General features: G+C 33.2%; 1 protein-coding gene across 1 annotated transcript in view; it reads right to left on the bottom strand.

Moving 5' to 3' along the window:
• Window positions 1-24,646, bottom strand: part of LOC143190435 (uncharacterized) — a 54,683-nt gene extending 30,037 nt beyond the window's left edge. The window contains exon 1 of the mRNA XM_076394707.1: window positions 24,346-24,646. Coding sequence (XP_076250822.1) covers window positions 24,346-24,637 — 292 coding nt within the window. The 5' untranslated portion in view covers window positions 24,638-24,646. The remainder of the gene's footprint in view (window positions 1-24,345) is intronic.
• Window positions 24,647-26,318: the final 1,672 nt, after the last annotated feature.

The raw sequence follows: 26,318 nt of genomic DNA, 5'->3' as shown, positions 1-26,318 counted from the left end.
GCTCACTTTTGACCAAAACACAACGACGAGTTTTTGCGTCGATATATGACAGTGGATGAAACATGGTTCCATAATTTCACTCTGAAGTCCAATCCACTGCCATCCAAGTGGACTGTACACTATGAACACTCCAAAGCGTGGGAAAACGCAACAGTCGGCTGGTAAGGTTATGGCGTCTGTATTTTGGGATGCGCATGGAATAATTTTCATTGACTATCTTTAAGAAGGAAGAACCAGCAACAGCGACTATTACATAGCGTTATTGGACAGTTCGAAGGACAAAATCGCCGAAAAACAGCCGCATTTGAAGAAAAAGAAAGTGCTGCTTCACCAAGACAATGAACCTATTCACAAGTCAGTAAAAACAATGGCAAAAATCCATGAATTGGTCTTTGAATTGCTTCCTCATCCACCGAATTCTCCAGATCTGGCCCCCAGCAACTATTTCCTGTTCTCAGATCTCAAAAGAATGATCGCTGGGAAAAAAATGTCGTCGAATGAGAAGGTAATCGCCGACACTGAGGCCTATTGTGAATCAAAGGTCAAATCGTACTACAAAAATGGTGTCGAAAAGTTGGAAAGTCCCTATAATCAGTGTATCAGCCTTGAAGGGAATTATGGTGTATAAAAAAACTAATTTTGGCAAAAAAATTGTGTTTTACTATGGCAGGCCGGGTTTCAATTGAGCTGTTAGACAGGTGATAAAATATTTTTTTAAAAAATTCAACCGACTTCAAAAAAATAAACAAGGAACTCACTAAAAATTAAAAAAATAATCAAACTCAGGTTTTTGACACCAAAAAAGCATTTTAAAATAAAATATGTCCCTAATAATCGTTGTAATAACTAAATAAAGATCAACAAAAACCTTATTTAACTTATCTACTACATGTCATTTATACTCTACAATATACACACAATTTAGCTTAATACATACCTAAACATATTTATGTATTTACAATATTATTTTAACTACTACTAACAAATTAATTTGAAATGAAGAGTGAGGTGTAATTTCGATGGTTTTTTGATATAAAATAGCAGTTTTTCGTTTAGTATTATTGAGTTATTCAGTGTATACAATCGTAAGTGTATACTAATTATGGAATTCTCGAAATTTTATTTTCGACATTTATTTTTTTTATCGAATTTCAATAAATCTGCTATCGAAGCCCGTTAAACACCTTTAAAAATTATAGTGTTGCTGCTACGTTATATTTCAATTGTCGGTATTGGTTTTGACAACGAATTGCAGGATTTATGGGACAAAAACCGGGCTAGTGCTCCCAATAAACATTCAGATAGCTTAGTAGTGGTTTAATCAACTATTTCTAGACGTCTACATGTGATGATAAAGATACAATGAGAGGGAAATTTGTCACCATGCGAATTATCTCAAAATGCCACTTTAATTGACTGCCAAGGCCAATATGAAGAGTTTTCTGTGATATATTATGAATATTTAGGCTCATAAAGCCTTGTTGTGCATGTGGTAGTGTCAACAGGGTGCAGTGTATTATAAACTTCGAAAACCGAACCGAATGAAACTATCACTGCAGTTGTATTTCAAGTCAATTTAACAAATTAAACGAATATATTGTTACAAAAAAGACAAGTAGCTGCTAGTAATAAACGCTGCTTGCATGACACCGTTCGACTACATATGAAAGGATTGGGACTTGCGGAATAAACTGTTGAAGTCCCAATAAGAAATTTTGTCGCATCAGATAGGTTGTCTTATTGAATATTGAATAGAAAATATTTCGATTAATATAAATTACATCAATTTTTCTTGTCGTCGATTCATATCTTGCTGAAAGAAGATTCAGGGTTTCGCATGAAGGTACATACTCAACATTAAACCTATTTCGTCTGTAGACCACTCCTGTATCAGCTTTATACTGCTGATATCTCACTAACAAAAGAAATAGTACTTGGAACGTTTGCCGACAACACAGTTATAATTTGGACCTATGGGGTGTAAATATGGGGTTGCACTAAAATATCAAGCCAATTAGTAATCCAACGCACCCAAAATAAAGTTCTACAATTAATTATCAATGCCTATTGCTACATAACCTACGAAGAGCTGCACGATGACTTGAAATCAAATGGATATATGAAGTGACCCAAGATTTCACTTTAAAACCTAAAATAATGTTGCTCAATCACCACAAGAATCTTTTTAGTGTACTGTTAACTTTAGCTTAAGTAGCTTAGTCTTAATCCCGCACTCGCTTTGCTTGTGCATTATTAAGTACAACGGAACAGTAGTAATAAATTAATTTGTAAATTAAGATTGTACTAAGCATATCTAATGTAAAATGTAATTAACAATTGTAAATCCTTTAAAATTTAATTAATATCTACACATATTATGCAAATTAAAAATATAAATTAAATACCACCAAATTAAGGAGATATATTGTTAACGATCCATGGTAAGTTTTAATTTGTTTTTAATTTCTATTTCAATTAAATCAAGACATGTTTTGCTCAGTATCGATGCTGCGTGATATCGCGTTATGATAAGTCTATTCAAAATAACAGTGAACTCACATCATCAAGATTTCCTTCTCATTTGATTCTAGTTAAAAAGAGATAGAGTGCTATCTGATACGTTTGAACATATAACCGAATCGGCCTACAAAATTCGCCTGGTTGCCAAACGTCTGCAAAATTCTTCAAAATATTAGTGATGATAATTAGTGTTTGTAATTCGGCAAACGTTGTTTTGGTGCTTTAGTTGTTTTCATAAGTTTTAATTTGCTGCTTATTATTACTTAATGCAAATCATATTTGATAATTTTGTTATTTCATTATTTTATTTTAATTAGAATTTAGTTATATCTCAATGACAAAATGAAGTAAAACTCAAAGTTCATGCGGCAACATTGCGAAGTTTTGACGTCATGTATTTGGATGACTTGAGTTCACTGTTTTATTTTCATTGTGTATGTGTGTGTGAATATGCCCTCTTTTGAATTAATTCATTTAATTGGAATCGAAATAATTATCAAAAAAATAAGACAGTTTGAGGTTAGATTGGCAATAGTTCCGCGGTTACTCGAATCGTTTCTTGGTGTAGTTAAGTGGCGTTTGGGCAAAACTATCGCAACTGAAGCTGTAACATAACAAACGGTAAATTGAAGGTTCCCAACGATCCCTAGCCATAGAGGGTTCCAAGTAAGAAACATTCAGGCTTTGAAAAAAAGGCCTAATCCGTCGATATCTGACACATGCATCACCATTCAAGGTGTGAAGCCACCAAGGGCGGACTAAAGTTACTATGAATTAACATAGCTTACTAGAATTTGAACAGAAACTTGAAGATCAGGGTGAATTATCACCAAAAGCGCAATGCAGTAGCTCATTTTCTTAGCCATAGAGACATCAAAGCTATACCAATGATAATTTGGATAGAAACAGTGACCTTTCGAAGATCTTGAAAGTTCATCAAACATAGTTTTACAATAATCCTAAGCTGTCAAGACGGAATAACGACCACGTATATCCTTGTGGCCGTTTCTTTAGGGAGGACCTGTATTTCTTACTACCTGGGCGGTGAACGACTAAGACGGCTTGGTCTCAGCGTCGATTGGTTTTTTCTAGTTAATTTTTTTTGCTTAAATACATTTCCACATAATCACTTTTATTCTTAAATTCTATATATTTTTTTATAATAAACTTTGTAAGTATAAATTAAGAAACATTTGGTTGGATAAATAATTAATGTACTACTATTATCCCAGCGCATTTAAGATATCTTATGTTTCGTCCGCGGTGGTAAGTCACTTAGTTACCAGAATGAGATTCTATCGTAATACCAAACCTGGACTGTAAACCTGATATACGGCCCGTAGCGATACCGTTTTTCTTTTATTGGTCAAGTCGTGTGAGTATACCGTAAAGAACGACTATATTATTTAATGCATTAGCTTAAAATACTTTCCATGATTTACTTAAGACAAGAAGCCGTATTATTTTACATTTCTATTAATTTAGACGTCGGTTATATGTACATTACTATTACTAATTAGTGATTTCCATGTATAATATTTATCTGTTACTAATTACATGTTGCACGAGCGCGTTAGTACAGTTAGCTCTATATTATTGTATAAGATACGGTAGAACTAAGTTAAAGAAGTTACTTAAATATACAAAGGCTATTCGATAAGTAATTCATCTAAAATTATTTGTTTTTATTGAGCATCATAAATCACTTGAGAGCTATCAAAGTCTCAATTAGTTTCATTATATGGATTAGATTTTATTATGAAAACAAAACAAGTTATGCTCCGTCAATCAGAATGAGTGACAATGAGAAGATACTAAGCCTGGTTAGTATGCTGGGTGAAGCAGAACTTTAACAATATATTCTTAGAGGAAATTTTTAATAAATTTATGGCTTATAGTAGATATTTTCACTTCTTTTGGTTCCTTCTCATCGCGTATAAACTTCTGAATCTGTTGATTTTCATTCAATCTTCAAGTCTTGCAATTACTGAAAAACCGTTGAAACCAAAACTGATAATTTAGTTATGCCAGTATCGCCATGAGTTTTCACAAACAAATTTCTTCAAATTAACCTGTACACACTGAATAACACAACAATATTTAAAAAAACGGTTATTTAATATAGCGAAGTATCAAAACAAACGATTATGAGTTAAGTTGGGTTTTTCAGTAGTTATTTACTTCTTTCACCAATATATATCGCTGACTAAAATACATGCATTGATTTAATCCAATAATACTATGTATTGAGAGAGGAAAAACATAAAATTCATGTAAAGCTGCCCAAGAAAGGTATAAGTTATACACAACAATAAGGAATGTTTGAAAGCAATGGTTCAAATAAAATATACAAACTGATTATAAGCATCATACGTGACTAATTAAATGCGTTGCTTAATACTAGAATTACGAGCATGTTAAGATAAAATATAGGTGTATTTTTATTGTATTATAAAATAATTTAATCAATACTACAATTAATAACTTAATTAACACAATTCGTACGTATGTTGAATAATATGAAATGTTACAAACATTAACATACTACAAGTAACAATAATAAATGATGATGGGGTTTGTGATTCACTAAACAGGTCATTTTTATTATTGTCGTTCGTCCTTGTTAGTTTTTGGGCAAGAAGGAAATAATCATTAAAATTAAAGGAAATAAAGATACGAGGGTTAATGTAAAATTATGAAAACTTGAAAGGCGAAAAAATAACAATCTGAACAATACTTATTATTATAAGTAATATTATAGTAATATTATGCAGTATTTAATAACTGAAAACTAGGCATCCTTATATTAAAATCTCTTAAGATTCATCAACTTCAACAACACGGAAACCTCAATATTAACACTGTCCATTTCTAAACTTATATGAAGAATACCATTTCTGAAGTACCACCGCGCATTAACAGCGCTTCTTGATATTTTATTCTGATACTGCTGAATTATGATTGGTCTTCTTGGCACTATCTCCTATATATATAAATAAACTTAATATAGATAAACTTAAAGGCTTATACAGCAGTACTTTATTGTATGTTGTCAGAGTAGAAATTCTTCAGTTCTTCTTTCTTTCTCTTTACTCTTATTCCTACAAATTTTGTTATGTTAGCGTACGACAATAGAACAGATTTAGGGTTCTCATAGGGATTTCTGTTATCTGTAAAATTGACGTGCACAGATTTGCAAATTCAAACCGATTCCCCATTACACTTTGCCAAGAGCAGTAACTATTAAATGTTTCAACATCTTCATGACTTAAATGGTGCGTCAAGAATCCTTGTCATACGAAACAAATCAAAATAATTGAGATCAGTGCAACATTTAAAAAAAATTAAAAATACTTTGTGAAAAATTTTGCACAAATACTTAAAAGTTTAGAATAAGGAAAATTAAGAAAAATCACCAGGATGATAAACAGACGCCTGATTTTGTAAACCCAGTAATTTCAATTTTTTCAATGTTGATTATTATTACTATAGTTTACTCTAATTAATTAGCATATGTTCGACAATTAACAATCTTTCTTTTATGACATTAAAAGTAAATTATAAATGCATATTATCAACTAGAAAACATTACAAATTGGTATCATTCAACATTTTACTATGTCTGATGTTATATATTTCGGTGTCACAATAATATACTATGTTGTATAAATATCAGTAATCTTCACAACTGTTTTACCATATTTAATGGTACTACCTGTGTCTATGAACTATGTTATTTTCCATTTAGGGCAATTTTCTTCTCTTATTTTCATTCTAGTACTATGATATTGACTCTACATTTATCCGTTTTTGTTCCAATCTAATATCAGGAGTATGAATTTTCCGCTTAGTAGACACAATCTTATTTTAAAAAAACCGTTATAGTCGTCGGCGTTGAATTCCCTTCAAAATATTAATTTGAATAACTGTTACTAATAAGTTTTCGGAGTTCCATCCCCTCGTTAGCAGTAAAACAAAAAATGAATCAGTATTAATCGGTCGGTACTAGCACTAAACAGATATATTAAACGCGTTATCTTTTGTTACATAACAGGTCAATTCAAAAGTCCCTGGCCTGACACATAGATGGCGCTACTAGAACTAAATCCATATGTTTTTTTAGTTAGACCTAACTCTCAAAAGATGCGTGAATAAATTTGACAGCTGTTGGATAATCAGTTTGTGCATTATAGCATTTTGAGAGAAGCAAATTTTGTTATTGTGAAAAAAAAATTAATAAAAACGAATTTCGCGTGTTGATAAAATATTGCTTTTTGAAGTGAAAAATGCAGTTGAAGCAAAAACTTGGCTTGATGCCGAGGTTCCAGATACTGCCCCAGGAAAATCTACCATCAAGGGTTGGTATGCTAAATTTAGACGTGGTGAAATGAGCACTGAAGACGGTGAACGCAGTGGACGCCCAAAATAGGTTGTTACCAACGAAAACATTAAAAAAATTCACAAAATGATTTTGAATGGCCGTAAACTGAAATTTACTGAAATAGCAGACACTCTAAAGATCAACGTATATGAAGCTCATGAGCTCACTTTTGTTCAAAAACAACGAGTTGATGATTCGGAGCAATGTTTGAAAATGATCAAGCGTAATAAACCCGAGTTCTTGCGTCGATTATTGATAATGAATGAAACATGGCTCCATCATTTCACTCTGAAGTCCAATTGAGAGTCATCCGAGTCATCCGACTGCACACGATGAATCCGCCCCGGAGCGTGGGAAAACGCAACAATCGGCTGACAAGGTTATGGCGTCTGTATTTTGGGATGCGCATGGAGTAATTTTTATTAACTACCTTGAAAAAGTAAGGACCATTAACAGTGACTATTGCATAGCGTTAATGGACTGTTTGAAAGACGAAATCGCCGAAAAACGGCCGCATTTCAAGAAAAGGAAAGTGCTGCTTCACCAAAACAATTCACCGTGTCACAACTCAGTGAAAATGATGCCAAAAATCCATGAATTGAGCTTCGAATTGTTCCCTCATGTATTTTCCAGATTTGGCCCCAAGAGACTATTTCCTGTTCTCAGATATGAAAAAAAATGCTTGCTAGGAAAAAATGTTCATCGAATGAAGAGGTGATCGTCGAAACTGAGGCCTATTTTGAAGCAAAATATCATACTTGAAGGGAATTATGTTGAATAAAAAAAAACTAGTTTTGCCAAAAAAATGTGTTTTGCTATGGTAGGCCGGGGACTTTTCAATTGACCTGTTATATATTAATCTACATAGCAAAAATGTTCTCTCCCTTTTTGAAGAAAACGGGAGAACCTCGAGACGTGAAATCTGGCATGATTATAGCTTGTATAGAGAAAGAATTATTAGATTAAAACTTTGAAGCCATATTTAAGCTTTAATTGAGTCAAATTTTACTCCTCCAGGTGCACCTTTTTATCATCAGAAATGGAGGAAAAATTTTTCCCTAATCCTATTAATATATAGATGACCCACCCTATACGTATTATATAAATATCGGGCATTATTATTTTAACATAACGAGGCTCCGAGCGCAGTTAATTAAACTGAATAATAATCAGTGGGTTTTAATCTCTTCGGCCATTGTGATGTTGCTCACCCGCATCACCGTCTCCGATGGTAAATGAGTTTCGCTCTCGATCGATGTCATTGACAGTACGTGCGGGGACCACCGTCGCGCCCCGATGGCGGTCTTCTTTGTTTTGACAGATTTATGGGAAAATCCGATGGGGCAGGTTGGATTGCGCGCATATTTTTTACACCGCGCGTCTTTACCGACACAATAGATAATCGTACATTGTTCACGACTACCTTACCACCGATACTGGCGTGTTCGCTCATCAGCCGGTTTTTATGCGATTAATTAATTGAATTTACTGCATAGGTCGGATGGCGGAGAAATTATAACAATCGAATCAAGTCTGTAGTCTCTAACTGACGGTATGTATAGCCTATTCAAAATAATAGTGAACTCGCGTCATCAAGATGTTTAATGTATTGCCTGCCGCAATTTATAAATTCGTTTAAACAGACACACAACGCTATCTGATAAGTTCAAACATTTAACCGAATCAGTCTGCAAAAGTCGTCCTTCTCAAAATATTAATTATAATAACTATGGGATAAAAACCGGCAATTGTTGTTTTAAGCTAGACATAATAGTTTGTCTCTCTAATCAGTTACTTCGAATAGGAATGAGTTGCTGCAGTTTTATTGAAAATATTTTCAGCGTGCTGCAGCTGCACTGACACTGCATTAACTGGTCAATTGAAGTCCCCGGCCTACTATATTAAAACAAATTTTTTTGGCAAAATTAGTTTTTTTATTCAACGTAATTCCCTTCAAGGGTGATACACTGATGATAGCGACCCTCCAACTTTTCGATACCATTTTTGTAGTAAAATTCGGTTTCGGCGATCGCCTCTTCATTCGACGAACATTTTTTCCCTGCGCGCATTATTTTGAGATCTCAGAAAAGGAAATAGTCGCTGGGACCAGATCTTGAGAATACGATGGATGAGGAAGCAATTAAAAGTCCAATTTATAGATTTTTGCTATAGTTTTCACTGACTTGTGACACGGTACATTGTGATGGTGAAGCAGCACTTTCTTTTTCTTCAAATTGTGCCGTTTTTCGGCGATTTCGTTCTTCAAACGGTCCAATAACGCTATGTAATAGTCACTGTTGATGGTCCTACCTTTTTCAAGGTACTCAGTGAAAATTATTGTATGCAAATACCAAAATACAGACGCCATAACCTTGTCAGCCGACTGTTACGTTTTCCCACGCTTTGGAGCGGGTTCATTATGTGTAGTCCACTTGTATGACTGTCGATTGTACTTCGGAATGAAATTATGGAGCCATGTTTGATCGATTGTCACATATTGACGCAAAACTGAGGTTTATTACGCTTGATCATCTTCAAACACTGCTCCGAATAATCAACTCGTCGTTGTTTTTGGTCAAAAGTCAGCTCGCGCGGCACCCACTCTGCACAGAACTTTCTCATACCCAAATATTCATGAATGATATGATGTACACGTTCAGTTGATATCTTTAGAGTGTCTGCTATTTCATTCAGTTTCAATTTACAAATCATTTTGTGGATTGTTTTACCGTCTTCGGTGCTCATTTCACCACGGCTAAACTTAACATACCAATTCTTGATGGCTGATTTTCCTGGGGTAGTGTCTGGCAACTCGGCATCAAGCCAAATTTTTGCTTCAGCTGTATGTTTTTGTTCAAAAAGCAATAATCAATGAAGCAATAAATGGATGAAAAGCAAAGCCATTTTATCCATTTACAACAACAAAAGTTGCTTCAATCAAAATGCTATAATTCACAAACTAATGATCCAACAGTTGTCAAATTTATACACGTATCTTTTGAGCGCCATCTATGTGTCAGGCCGGGGACTTTTTATTTGACCTATTAGTATGAACACGGTCACTGAAATGTCTCGAAAAATGAAAAATATAATCTTGGATTCACCAAAAAGAAACCGTTTTCATATGAAGCACGTGACGAATCAAGATGAGCTTGGTGTTAGCCCTATGACATGTCAAATATACGAAATGGATAAAAACAGTGAGTAGTTTTTTCAGTATAAACGTAATTTAGTACAATTGTTTCGTAGGAAACTGTTAATCTGATGCAAGTATCTATAGAAAGCTTAGAGATCTTCAGCTCTTTGAGAGATTTAAAATATCCCTTCATACACTGTGAAGATAACCCACGAAGAGATCTAATGGAACTTCCAGACATTCCTTTTAAGAGTATACAATTTTCAAAAGCATATAATAAAATAAAAGCAGACTCATTATTTCAATTTGTTTATTTAGGTGAAACATGGATTTTTCAGAATGAAACCAATATACCCAATGGTCACACATGACGATAATAAAATAGTGTTAAAACAGCGAAAGTATATATGTTATAATGGTTTTGTTCCTTTTGTTTTATTTATACTATAATATTGTTATGTATCTAAAATAAAAATGTTAAAAATAAATGCGACAACATTGCTACGATTTAACGTCATATATTAAGATGACATGAGCTCACTGCTACTTTGGATAGACTATTTGCATCTTTAGGATTACACAACCTGATCAGACAAAAACTGCTTATAAGATTAATCTAAATCAGCAGCCCGTTTTCTTATATTGGTTCTAGTTTTCGAAATATTTAATACATTCATTGTTTTACTGTTTTAGACCAAAAACGTACTGCAAATTAATACGTGTGATGTATTACATATACATTACATGTTACATATCTCAACTAATTTTCTGTCAGAGCATTTTTAATTGAGATATAATACTCGCAAAACTAATAGAGATATTATTTAACGTTGATTACAGTCAAGTTATAAATAATCGTTTTATGCATCTTTAATTTTACAAAAATACTCTGTGTCATCTACTAAGATGACTTACTCTGATCAGCATTAATAATACAAACTTGCGAAGATAGAGAATGAGATTTATCTAAACGATCTCGTTAAGGAATATTGAAACAAGTCATGTATTCATGGCAGAATTGTTATGATAAGAATCTTGTGCACAATAAGTCATTATTATACAAGTTATGTCGTCTCATTCTTTTATTTACCAATATCTCAATTACTAATACATCAACCGGGCATCAGTTCAAATATTCCCATAATAAGTGGGATTGATTTCACATCTTTAGTTCTTAATTATCTTTACACTTATAATAGTTTCATTTTCAACCTGAAGCTGTTCTTAAGCTCTATGTCGTATATTATATTTGGTCTTTGCGTGTCTATTATATATATATATATATATATATATATATATATATATATATATATTTGCATTTGTTATTATTAAGATATTCAGTGTATATAGATGCAAATCAAGAATCAAAATTGCTTCTTCGACACTCAATACTACTATTTGATTTGAAGAAATCTGCAGTTTAAGCCCATCAAATATTTTTCGAAATATATTTAGAAGTGGTGATTTTAATGTTATTCACGAGGAACGAACATTTTTTATCAATTACATCTTACGTTAGATAAGCTTAGTACAATTTTATTTTACAAATTAGTTTATTGGTACTATTCTGTTGTGCTTGCATTAACGCACCAGCAAGGCGAGCATGAGATTAATACATCAGTGTGTATTTCCCAAATTGGAACTAATGTTAAGAATACACTTATACCCTAAATAAGTTCGTGTGATCTGGTTCGCTTCAATCTTCTGATTTTCTGCGTATACTCCACCCTATTGCTTCCATGTTGCTGTGACTTAGCAAGCTTATTTCATGTTTTAACATCTTGGATCACTTCATATATCCATTTGATTTCGAGGTCATCGTGTAGTCCTTCATTGATTACATAGCGATAAGCATTGTAATTAATCCTAGAACTTTACGAATATTTTGACTGCGTTGGATTACTAGTCGGTTTGATGTTTAAGCGCAACCCCATATTTTCACCCCATAAGTCCAAATAGGCTTTATGATAAATTGATAAATCAATTTCCTTGATTTTAGGCCGTGTATTGCTTTTCGTTTAATTTCATTTGTATTGTTTTATTATATTTGTTTGTATTCTTATATAATATTGTACCTTATGAAGATATTTCTGGCTTTCTGGAAAATGGTAGGAAGTTATGAAATCAAGTCCATAAATTGTGACGCAAAAAGCATTTCCGATATATCTTGGACTATTGTAAAAATTATTTAAACTAACCTTATTTTTAGGATAGGATTAGGATTATGATAAAACTTATTCTATGCATATAGGCTGCAGTAATATTGTGAAAATAACTGGAAAAGACAAATTGAGCATTTGCTTTCCCCATCATTTGGTAGTATAAAATGTATAACAAAGAAGCTTTGTAATTTTAGAATATTCCATTTGTTTTTGCTCTTTGGTCCATACATTTCTAAAATATTTTACTAAGTCACATTTTTTTCAAAAACTAGAACATATAAATCAAAACCGAGTAAAAAAGTCCAGCAAGCTTCCAAATTGGTTGGTTTTAGTTTTGAGACAAAATATAGTAAATTACACTGACTGAAGATATATATGAGTATAATCAAACGAAATTGATCTCGCTTCAGATCTTCAGACTCAAATTTCTGTAGATTTGAAGAAGTTGACTGGTATGTCATATATAATTTATGTTATCTATTTTTTATATTGGGTAATGTCTTGGAACCACTCCTGTGTTACGACGACACAGTTATCATCTTACCATCTTATCGACAAAATATATATCTCTGCCTAGGTCTATAGAAAAAGTACAAGTAGCAGTTAACAAAATCTACAAATCAACTAGAAACTGTTCATGATAGTTTTGCGTTGTGGCGAAGTGACAAAAACCTAATTATATTACTTGAAGTAAGCCCGATTCCTCAAGCATAATCAACTGAATATCTCGACATACATCTCGATGATAAGCCTGGACTGGACCCAAAGTCAAGCAACTGTGCTAGTAAGTCGAAATATGTCAACTTGACCTAAAAATCAGAGAGATTTGTATATCAGTCAATCGTAAATCAATTTGGATCTATGGGATGTAAATATGGGGTTGCACTAAGACATCAAATTAACTAATAATCCAACAAACACAACGAAATAAAGTTCTACAATTAATTACCAATGCTTATCGCTACGTAACCAATGAAGAGCTGTAGGTTGATGTCGAAATCAAATGGACATATGAAGTTACTACATCACAGGTACTGGACAACATGCAAGAAAACCGTATTCTTAACTTTAGCTTCAGTAGTTTAATGTTATTTTAATTTCGAAAATACATAGTGATGTATTCATCCCATAGTCGCCTGGCATGTGGTTTATTACGAATATAACACAACAGTAGTAATAAATTTATAGGTAAATTAAGATTCTACTAAGGATATCTAATGTAATATGTAATTAATATAAAAAAATTATATTAATTTTTTCGATTAATTGTTTAAAAAGTGGAAAAAAACCTATTTTGTAGGAAGAACTCTTTTTGAATTTACAAAAAGATTGGCAAGCCTCAAAATTAACTCATAGTAAAAATAATTTTCATACAAGTTTAATGCTTGTTATGATAATTTAAAATAAATGGTTAAAATTTTTCGTAAGAAACATAAATCTCAAAATAAAAGATACGAGTATTTAAATTTCTGCGATAAAATTTCCGCGTCAGATAAAAATGAATATTCATATTCGGGTTCGTGTCTTTACCTCATATTTCATTCACTGTTACGTAATTCTCCGTTATGCGGTCTAGCCGTTGTGTTGTACTATTGATAAATTAAAGCTTGCCACCTGTGTCGTTCGTACCTAAACCGAATATCAAAAGTTGCTCCAGGTGTGCTAGGCTGGGCTGTTTAACACCTTTAGACCAGATATAATTTTGTTTTGATGATTTATCACTATTCTTTGAGATTACGGTGTCTTGATAACGCTAGTACTACAGGGGATGGACGAGATAATATGAACACATAACATGTACACACTATTTTTTTATAAATAAAGTGTTTAGTCACCATTTTGTTTTAAAACATCTGTAATTCTTCGCGAAATCGATTCGTAGAGTATCTAAATAGTTGCCAAAAGAATGTTGTCCCGAAATCTAAATCCTCACCTTCTGTTCTATAATCGCCCATAACGATTTAATTACATTGTGGACTTACGATTGTGCTGGTCAAGGAAGATGTTTGTTATATTATGATGGTCTTCAAACCAAAATTGAAACGCTTTAACTATATGTATGGGCACATTATCATTTTGGAGAATGGCAACAACATACTACTCATAGTAAGAGCTTTAGTATTGAGAATTTCGAGATAATCTAACGCAATAATCCGGCCAGCCAAATACAGCGATATTGCCGTCTAAATCATAAGGAAACCTTTCTCACTGGATTGGCCAGAAGTGCGCATTTATTCTAAACTAGCTCAACAGATATCAACGCCACGTGGTTTTTGTTTACGAGAGTTGTGGTTAAAAAGTGTAGCGACCGCTACAACCCCTTAGGCCGCCACGTATTCATCTACATCAAGTTCTGAGGTTCGCAATGCCGGTCGATTGGTACTATGCGGTTTCCAGCTATAAAAAACCACCATGACGACGTCTCCCTCTTCCCTGGCTCCAAAGAATTTCAGAGAATTTCACGAATATGCTCAGTGTAAGGTTCTCCATAGGCGCATTAGAATACGACAACACCTTGATTAAATTCTTACCCATCCACAAGCCTCGGTAGTATACCAACTACGACAACCCCAGCCGTAACCCAAAGTCTCTGTCGCCCGCAAAACTCACTATCCCGAACTCGAAGCGACATCAGCAAAAGACCATTTGGTTCTAGCTGGTCATCAAGGAATAAGAAAAAAACGTCTCGCCCTCTTTTCTTTTCTCTAAACCCTTGTAACAGTACCACTTCCACCACGCTACCGTACTTCCTTCCCCTAACCTAATATCCTGTCAATTTCCCCATCGACCACATGTTTCATTCAATATCGAAATAAACAATTTTTTATTCAGCCAGTGTTTTCAGTTCCCGTGTGAATTCCTTGCATAAAATAGTAGTCAACACCACACATTCCGACCGACCAGACGAAGAAGTGCTGGAATCAACACAAATATGGCAATAGAGTCCTTGAACAATCTGCTAAAACCCAATACCCCAAAGAGGAATACTTAGGTAACAGTTCGAAAACTATTAGATTCATTAGATGATCTGAAAATAATTTTGGATATTGAACGACCAAATGCTAATAATTAACTATATAGATAGAAATCACAAAAGATAAGTTTATAACTCTTTTACAGCATTCAGGCAAATTTGCAATAAAATATAAGGATGAAACCATAAAAATTGCGTTAGAGTATACTATGTCAAAATGAATTATGCTCATTCTAGTTTTTGTTTCAATATTTTATTTATACTATTTGTCTGTATCTTACTTAGATTCTTTTTTGTTTATCTTATTACATTTATTTCAGTAAAACATGTTATACAAACAAAAAAAAGTGTAATATGGTGTTGTATGAAATACAGCAATTATTTCTTTCACACTGAAGATGATTAATAACTCTTTTTTTTTCTCAGGCATTACAAAGTCGAACTAAAAACAAACTCTTTTTCTTTTTTAAAAGGTTCTCACAAAATATGTTTGTCCATAAAAAAAACTGTATTACAAGCAAAATATTTAAAACTTAATCACGTATAATCAATTTGTCAAAGAAAGAACAAATATAAAGTCTTATTGAAACTGATTCTCAAGACCTTAGCATATTTTTACGAATACTTGAACTGTTTCCCACCACTGTTTACCTTATATCATAGTTAGGATGGCGACTAATAAAAAAAAAAGTTCCCACATATTGTTCTAACCATCATTATAAATCTTATTCTACTCTGGATGTTTTATATATTTATTTCTAATTGAATATCTTGAGTACTCGGTCGGAATATAAGTAATAAAAAGTAACCCAGATAGTATTATAACAATAGAATCGTATGTAACATTATTTTTATGGTTATAAAAACCATGCTTTGACATCGCTGAATCTATACAGCGTTATACAGGTACAGTTACGAATGCAGCCGCTGCACCAATATATGTCAATGGAGTTTAAGCAGCTTATATGAAACAATAATATTTGGTATATTAAAAAGTGTTTAAATGCTAAATATTATAAACATACATCAATCAAATATCAAGGGGGCCGGTTTTCAACCATAACTTTTGTAATTTTTCTGATAAAACCTTAATTATGTCACTGTGGAGCAAAGTGACTTTTATAAGCCCCTTTTGAAGCCTTTACAGCTTTGACATTATTTACAGAAGCTGAAGGATATGGTAGTCAGGTAGGGCAAGGTCCGGTATATATGGTGGATTTATCAATGCATCCTAACCAATTTATTTAAATTTTTGATAAGCTGTTAAAGATGGCGATCTCTAGTTACAGTGAGAGCTGATGCAAAAGTCTGCCATGTTTTTTCACTGTGATTTGTGCTACTTGCATTCAATTTCTAGCAACTCTTTTTTTGTCATCAATCCAACAAATTGGTAATCTTCAGCTATTAAGCTTATAAGATTAACAATATTCTTCGAAGCTGAAATGGAGCCAATTCTTCTCTAATGGTAGAAAAAATAGAGATTTAATTTTATAGGCAATTTTAGAGAAATGTTTTGCGACGTCAGTCCATGTCACTACTTTGAAGTGGTTTCTTGCTTCAATCCCTATGATAAGAGCCGCGATAGTATTGGTTCATTCTGTTTCCGTGGTGATTATAAGACTACTTAACCAAAACAGATGAGTAAATACTTTTGGATCTATTAGAAGTCATAGATTCATAAATATAAATCCCTCAACAACTATGAGAGCATGAACATGAGGGCGCTTTAGATAATTTATTTATTTGGTAACGATAAATTAATTACCAGGGCTTAAGAAATTGCATCTTGACTTTATACTTTCAGTTCCAGATGTTCGTACACGAACAAACAAAATTTCAGGTTGGACAGTAGTAAATCTCTTAGGTTATTTGGTAAAACTTTTATACAAAGGTATTAATTGTCATTTTTCTTTGCTTTTAATTATGACTAATTCAGTAGACCCACAAGTTGAGACTGATTTTATAGAGGCAAAGCAAATTCATTTCGCAGACTTCAAAAAAAACTATATATATTTTACTATACTATTAATACGTCTTTGAGCTATCTCTTATTTTATCACGCCATAAAAGTAAAATTAAAACCTTTTGATTGCACAATACATAATGATCTTCCAGAAATTTTAAAAATAATAAGACATGCCATATACTTTTGGATTAAATAAGTAAATAGAACCTTAACAGAGACAGAGATAGTGATTAAGACATAAATTTTGCTTCCAGTATAAGAAACCAAAACGACAGAATTCTAATAGATTCTATTAATCTGATGGCATTAAACAAATATGAGAAAGACAAAAGACGGAGGAGAAAATTTTGAATTTTATTTTCCATAGGCCAAAGCTTTTTCATATATATGATTTTATATAGGTATATTTTATATTATACTTATATCTTATGGATAAATTTACATTTTGTATTTATATTTTACATATATATTTATTTTTAAAGACTATATGTTTATTTTTGTATTCCTATTGAATTTTAAATAATAATTTTTTTTCAGAAAAAAATACAATTTAATGTTTTTTATTTAAATTTCATTTATTAATGAAACGTGATGTTATGTGCTGAATGTTTGTGACAACCTTTATGAAAGAATCAATCATTTGTTCCAAGCAAAATATTTTCCTTGCAGGAGCCTAACCAATTAAATTAGGTGAATGGGCGATTATAACCCCTTCTAGATATTAGACATAGCTAAACTTTTCTCGAGAGACCGCTATTGCGTTTTCTCTCTATTGCTCTATGATTCTAATATTGTTATTTTCTGTATTATATTCTATACGTTTTCCTTAGTTAGTTTTCCATAGTTGAAGCAGTTCTAATTCTCGAACTCAATGATTGAACACATATGCTCAAAGTTCCGGGCGTAAGAAAACGCCGTCTTTTTGATCAAAATTTGCTTTATTCATTAACGTAATCTCAACAAAGAGCCATACAATCATTCTAGAGCTTTTCTAATATTTCAATACCACTTTTGCGGACGATTTATCTTTTGCCTCAAAATAGGCCTGTCACCAGTTGCTGTCCATTCAGATGACAATCGTTTTGATTCCAGAGTGAAGTGATAGGTCCATGTTTCATCCATTGTCACATATCGACGCAAAAATTCTGGATTGTTAAATTTAAACATGGCCAAAAACTGCTCAGAATCATCAATACGTTCTTGTTTTTGGTCAACAGTGAGCCAACGCGGCACCCTCTTTGAATAGAACTTTCTCATAGTCAAATGCTCATGCAATATAAAACCAGTCGTTTTTTTTAATACCTTTACGATATTGGCTAGCTCACGCAACTTCACTTTTCGGTCATTTAAAACGACTTTGTGGGTTTTTTTGGTGTTACCAACTCATTTGGACCTCCACTGCATTCTGCATCATCGATATCTCTACGACCACGTTTGAAATCAGCAAACCAACGTTTTGTTATTAACATTTTTCAAGCCATAGCTTTGCATGGTATTTTTTCCCGTTAAGAACCAGTGTAAAATTAAAAACGAAATTATTTTTGATCTATTGCTTTGAAAATAACGAAAGTAGTGTCACTGTTAACACAATAACTCACAAACCTCTGAATACATTATCATGAAATTTTATCAGTTTTCTTTTGAATGTTAGTATTAACTGAAACTTAGTACTGAACAAAAAAGCGGTGAATGCGGTGTGAGTGAAAACTAGAGCCATCTATGTGCTAGGTCCGTGTTGAAAAATTTGTAGGGCAAGAAAATACACCAGAAAGTTCAAAACAATTAGCAGAAAAGACTAAAACATTTTTTTAATGTAAATTACCACAAACATTCAACCAATTTGGAATGATCAACATTTTTAGGAATTATTAATATATATAGGACGTATTTAAAGAAACTGCCGTCCACTGCACGTCCCACTGCACGATAGTGTGAAAGGTGCGAAGAGAAATAACGACATAAAAATAGCCGGCACTCCGAAGTTATTATACTATTTGATAAAGTTTACACTACTAGTTTTGGATATGCAATTTTCACGGCCTAATTATATATATTCGATTGTCATTTGGATATTTCACCCCTTACCAAGGTCATCAATTAGTAGAACAATATCTTTAGCCTAACGTTAGCCTGAGAAACTTTTTCTCACCCTTATATTTACTCTTTTTGAATTTTCGTGATGATTTTTTTAAAAACGTGTTTTTAGTGAGTTAAGAAGACGTTTGTTGACATTTTACATATCTTCCGATCGTTATGGTGTTACTGGCTCTGTGAAGACGACAAAAATAAAAAAGGGTTATGAGGAATTTGTTAGTATTTGCTTGGAAATCCTTTTGTCTGTTAGTAAGTGCCATGTAAGTGTTATACGTATACATTTACACAGCATAATTAATTATAATTTATTTGCATATTTACTAGTATTTATAATCTATCTATCCTAATATTTAAGATAAAATATTGATTAATTTAAAACTATATTCCATCAAGGGAACCATAAACCATAAAAAGTATCTGTGAATGAGAAATATGGTGGAATACCACAAAATGTTACCAGCTTTCGAATATTTTATCAAGTAAATTATATATTTAATTATATATTCAATTATATATTTATTATATAATGCTGAATACACAAACTTCATTATTGGTAGTTTTCATTTATGTAACTTATTCTCATTTTATTCTTTTTTAAGTAAAAAACTACAATTGCTCCTACCAATAATTGGGAAAGTATTTATCAAAATTATACAAATGTCTTCAAAGGACCCACGAAGGCACAAGCAAGAAGATTAGACCTGACTCAGACCGAATAGCGGTTGTCATTTTTATTGATACTCATCCTCCTTTCGACTGTATATACCATCCTTCACTTTGGAAAGCTTTTGAAGCTAAATATATTCGCCTAAAAATTATTAAACCACTTCAAGCATCTTATGACGTGTGGAACTATGAAATTATTTGTCAAATTCATTTGATATCCGGGCAGGTGCAAGCCAATGAGATTTCAATTCACTGTTTCTCAATATAGTAGAAAAATCTTTACAAAAAAAGACATATCGCTCACTATCAGTATGATGCTTGAAACTTCTTGACCAATCTGATGTTCGCTGATGATGGCGCCTTATTCGCAGATATTGCTGTTGAAATATTGCCGTATGAAACTTCCATACGGTTACTCGTTTGTTTATTAAAATTGTTAAAAAATTGTTGCTAAAAAAAGAAAACATCAACTCAAAAATTTGATGATCATATATCACAGAGTTTATATTTAATAATAAATAAGGTATCCATATTTATTTGACTAAAATAATACTAATAACAAAAACGTGAATAGTTGCAGTTACTTAAGGAAGCAAGCAATAATTTCTCGTTCTAAATATTAAATAATATGAATTGAGTTCAAAATGTAACTGTTTTCCTTTGTTATATAACATGGCATCTTTTGTATAGTCTGTAATCATTGATGTGTCATTGATTACTGCAATCTGCCATATTTTATATAGGATACAGTAATATTGGTGAATGTATAACTGCATGTTTATGTTACGCAATTCATTGTTTTCTATTATATATAGGTGGTATATACGGTAACAGTAAAATAACAGATGGTATATATTAAATATTGTTATACCTAATAATATCTTATTTTTTGCGACAATATAAGATTTTTTAATTGAACGGATTGTAGTAGTTCATCTATTTTAATTACGAATTACTTATATTGAATATATTCATTCATAAAGCATTCATTATTCAATTTTACCGTATTATTATTTTATAAAGATACAGAAAACCATTGCATCATAATGGAATGTTCATGTTGGCCACAACAATGTGGCGATAAAAAAATTATATTTGATGGTTAAAACCAATTGCAATAATTTAAAATCAAATAAGATTGCTAAATTTAAGTCGGTACGCGTTGGTACACTGTTGTTATTGGTGATAAAAAAATTGATATTCTATCGTAATCTAAATAGTTTGGGCAAAAAAGATATTTGAAAGATACAAGTTTAACAACACAGAAGTAGAAAGTTGACTAGACTAATAAAGACTAAGAAATAAAGAGTATGACAGTAATTTTAATTTTGTTGCTAAAAGACATATACTATATTGCAACGATCTATATTTAAAATTAATTAATTCCAATGAATCCCTATAGTGTTATGTCATATTCAATGTAAAATTATCAATATAATTTTATTTCCTCGTATCAACTAACTTTATAAAAATCAAAAATAGACTAAATAGGTAATACAGAAGAAAGATAATGGCATACATGAAAATATAACTTTATTGTTAAGTGCTTGCCTCTATTTTTATCACCGATATCTATAGGTGAAAATGTAAAAGTATTAATGCAAATAATAATAATACAATTTAACCTAACTGTTAAATGCGATGGTTTTGATCTATCAAATAGCATTATAAACTTATGGTCATGCTGCTTCGTCATATCCAAATTGTAATTTAGACTTAGAAGGATAAAAAACGCAAAGACGTTGAATTATAAAACTTATTGGACGAAAACTTTTAAAAACTATTTATTTCAATAATTTCAGCATAAAACATCATGAATCCTGGAGAGCAAACCACATTGACACCACATTTGAAAGTACATAGACATAAAGAATTAATGTGCATGATGAGATTAGCGATGTGTATTGTATTAGGAGCTATTGAAACCGAATAAAAGTGTTGCTGCAGCCTGTTACTGTTACTTGACTACTATTTGTCTGCATTAGCATGAAACAATAGACAGTGCACAATTTGCATTGTCCTTTTAATATTGTAACTCAAAGTTTCCAGAAAAATTAAAAAGAAAGAAAGACTCCGGAATTATAGATCATGGAAATATCAAACAAATTCAAATATTTGGTGAAAATAGCACTGCCATAGATTTATACCTCTTATTGGATAAAGACTCAACCCAAACTCATGCCTAATTGAATGTCAGGCAAAAGGAAAAACGTCTGTGAAATGATCGGAAATCATTTATGCATTGAATAGTGACGGGTGATGAAAAGTGGGTATATTGTGAAAACTCTAAGCACAAAAATTCAGGGTTATCACCTAACGAAGCCGGCCGATCGACTTCACACCGAAATCGTTTTGGTCTCAAGAAAATAATCTGTGTTTGGCAGCACCAAAGTGAGGATGTGTATCACAAACTGTTGAAACCTTGTGGAACCATGAATTGATCGAAAAACATCCACAATGGGCCCGAAGTCACTGTAGAGTGATTTTATAGCACGATAGCGCGCCGTCTCATAAAGCAAAATCGATCAAGGAAGCGTTGAAAGTATGGGATATATGGATGCAATATATTATCACATACGCCATACTCTCCAGACCTTACCCCGTCCGATTATCAACATTTCGCATTAATGAAAACATTTAATGGATAATTATTGGCTTGATGATTTTTTTTCTCAAACGACAGATAGTTTTTTAGCATGGCCTCCATATATTGCCTGAAAGATGGGTATAACGTATAGAATCAAATATCCAATACATATTTCCATATTTTGAAAATTATGTAGTTTTTCCGAAAAAAAAACCTGTAATAACATTCCCCAGGCATAGGGGTTACCAATAACACTATCCGATCTGGTTATAGGTCATAACAGGTCAATTAAAATGTTGACAGAAATGTTGCCCAGAATGACACATAGATGGCGCTACTAGAATTAAATCTATATGTTTTTTAGTTAGCCGTAACCCTCAAAAGGTGCGTGTATAAATTTGACAGCTGTCGGATCATTAGTTTGTGAATTATAGTATTACGAGTAAAGCAACTTTTGTTATTGTGAAAAGAATGGATATAAGGAATTTCGCATGTTGATAAAATATTGCTTCTTGAGGGAAAAATATAGTTGAAGCAAGAACTTGGCTTAATGTCGAGTTTTCAGACAGTGTCCCAAGAAAATCCACCATCAAGGATTGATATGCTAAGTTTGGATGTGGTGAAATGAGTACCGAAGGCTGTGAACGCAGTGGGCGCCCAAAAGGGGTTGTTATCGACGAAAACATTTTAAAAATCCACAAAATGATTTTAAATGACCGTAAATTGAAATTGAATGAAATAGCAGACACTCTAAAGAAATCAACTGAACATGTACATCATATCATTCACGAATATTTGGGTATGAGAAAGCTCTGTGCAAAGTGGGTGCAGCGCGAGCTCACTTTTAACCGAGTTTTTGCGTCCATATGTGACAATGGATGAAACATGACTGCATCATTTCACTCCGAAGTCCAATTGACAGTCATCCGAGTGGACTGCACACGATGAACCCGCTCAAAGCGTGGGAAAATGCAACAGTCGACTGGCAAGGTTATGGCGTCTGTATTTTGGGATGCGCATCGAAAATTTTCCATTGACTACCATGAAAAAGGAAGGACCTATCAACAGCGACTACTACAAAGCGTTACTGGATCGTTTGAAGGACGAAATCGCCAAAAAACGGCCGCATTTGAAGAAAAAGAAAGTGCTGCTTCACCAAGACAATGCACCGTGTCACAAGTCATGAATGGGCACATGAATTGGGCTTAGAATTGCTTCCTCATCCACCGTATTCTCCAGATCTGACCTCCAGCGACTATTTCCTGTTCTCAAATCTCAAAAGAACGCTCGCTGGGACGAAATTTTCATCGAATGAAGAGGTTAACTCCGAAACTGAGGCCTATTTTAAAGCAAAGACCAAATCATACTACAAAAATGCTATCGAAAAGTTGGAAGGTCGCTATAATCAGTGTATCACTCTTGAAGGGAATTATGTTGAATAATAACTAACTTTGCCAAAAAAATGTGTTTTTCTATGGTAGGCCGGATACTTTTCAATTGACCTGTTGTATAGGCTTTAGAATAACATTTAGAATAGAACTAACTAATTATTAATTAATGAACCACTAAAAGTAATAATAAATAAAATTAGGCACTCGGGTTGTGGAGCAGTACTTCGCCGATTTCGAAGTTTAGCACAAAGAAAAAACTGCTAATACTTGAATGAAAAAAATTTAACAACTTACTATAAATAATTTGTTCGAAAAACCAAACCGAAAGGAATTTTTTCAATGAATTTTTTAACAATTTGCTAAAATTTAAAGGGACAAATATAACCCGACGATAAGTTATCAGCAACCTCTGCTACTACTATAAATTCCGTCATGCGGGATACTTACTAAAACCATTTAATTACTCACCTGCTATCACCGCAGTCCACCAACAGCCGATCTCCAGTAGTACTAGGGCCGCGATCAGCTGATAAGCTGATCTAGAGCTGAAGATTTTCACTAGCGCCCGTGTCGGCATACTGTGCCGAGTCGCTGCCACCGAAGAACTGAAGGAAGACGTCGAAGAAACGGCGTCGGGCACTGCCAGACCGGGCAGAAGACCTAAGAGCGTGTGTTCATGGCGTGGGTGAGACTGGTCGCATAATGTGCGTATAGCAGCATGGGAACCGTGGCTAAGCTCGACTTGATCCATTAAGTTCATTCTTGTTTCTTCTCCTGGTCTAATGTACACACCATGTGTGGCAATGATGGGTTATGAAATGGAAAATTAATATATTAGGTCTTAGGGATGCCGAAAAAATATCGATATTTATATATATAATATCGATATATCGATATTTTCTTAATAACTATAGTGTTAGAAATGAAGAATAAAAGAAAATACTCCAGCGGCTTTAACACATATATTAACACCCTTTTTTAAGTAATTACAACAGATGTGAACAATATATTAAGATAATAAGAGCGATACAATAAACATAAACAGGTAAATATTAAAAGAAATATGTTTATTAGAAGAGAGATGAGAACTGTAGGAGGTGGTACCGAGGAATGTGTCCTCAATTTTCCAAACGCGTCCTTTTGTAATCGACGCCCTGGTGGTAGTTCGGTGAAACTGACAGGGCAAATACATCAACAATCTGCTCGTGGACAATAAGTATTATTAAATGATTTCAGTTATATAATATAACCATTCTAATATTTAGAAGATCACCTCAGTAAGTGATCTATTGTACAACTTATAATCTAAATCTTATTCTAGATACTATTCTAACTTATTTTAAAGTCTATCCTAACTTATTCTAAAAACTATTCTAGACACTACACTGTCATCGCACACATTTCACTGTTTAGCGAGTGTATTGGGATGCACTAATAGTCTTTCAGAGTATTTCGCACTAACACTCCGAATCACACTCGTTATGGGTTTAAGGGCATATCGCGCTGAATCAGTTTGTTGGACACGTAATATAGACGATGACTCGCAACACTTTATTCTGGAACCTCTGGAAGATATCTATGTTAGATTTGCTAAAAGTACCCCACAGTTTAATGCCATAGGCCCAAATGGCCCTAATTATTGACTTATATAGCAAATCATTGTTATCTAATGATAATTTAGATTTACGCCCAGTACATTTGGTTTAGTTTAACCCCAAGCTGTTTGCATTTTATCACCCTATATTTTTTCCATGTCAAACGTCGATCAAAATGCATTCCCAGATATTTAACGTTGTCTGCTTGCGGAAGTTCATGATTATTCAATTTTACTGATGGACATTTTCTTTTACAAAGGGTGAATGTCACATGGGTAGATTTTGTCTCGTTTTCTTTGATACACCACGTTTTCAACCACAATTCGACTTTGTTAAAAGAAAGTTCTGTGCAAAATGGGTGCCGCGCGGGCTCACTTTTGACCAAAAACAACAACGAGTTGATGATTCGGAGAGGTGTTTGAAGATGATCAAGCGTAATAAGCCCGAGTTTTTGTGTCGATATGTGACAATGGATGAAACATCGCTCCACCATTTCACTCCGAAGTCCAATCGACAGTCATCCGAGTGGACTACCCTCGATGAACCCGCTCCAAAGCGTGGAAAACGCACGAGTCGACTGGCAAGATTATGGTGTCTATATTTTGGGATGCGCATTGGATAATTTTCATTGAAGAGGAAGGACCATCAACATCAACTATTTATAAAGCGTTATTGGGCCGTTTGACGGACGAAATCGTAGAACAACGGTTGCATTTGAAGAAAAAAAGTGCTGCTTCACCATGACAATACACCGTGTCACAAGTCAATGAAAACGATGGCAAAAATCGAATGAATTGGGCTTCCAATTGTTTCCTCATGCACCATATTCTCCAGATCTGTCTCCCA

This window comes from Rhynchophorus ferrugineus, unplaced genomic scaffold (assembly GCF_030347505.1).
Source record: "Rhynchophorus ferrugineus isolate W39M unplaced genomic scaffold, kcgeb_rfMv2 rfM2, whole genome shotgun sequence".
Classification (NCBI taxonomy): domain Eukaryota; kingdom Metazoa; phylum Arthropoda; class Insecta; order Coleoptera; family Curculionidae; genus Rhynchophorus; species Rhynchophorus ferrugineus.
The sequence above is the reverse complement of the archived record's forward strand: the minus strand, read 5'-3'. Positions and strand labels throughout refer to the sequence as shown.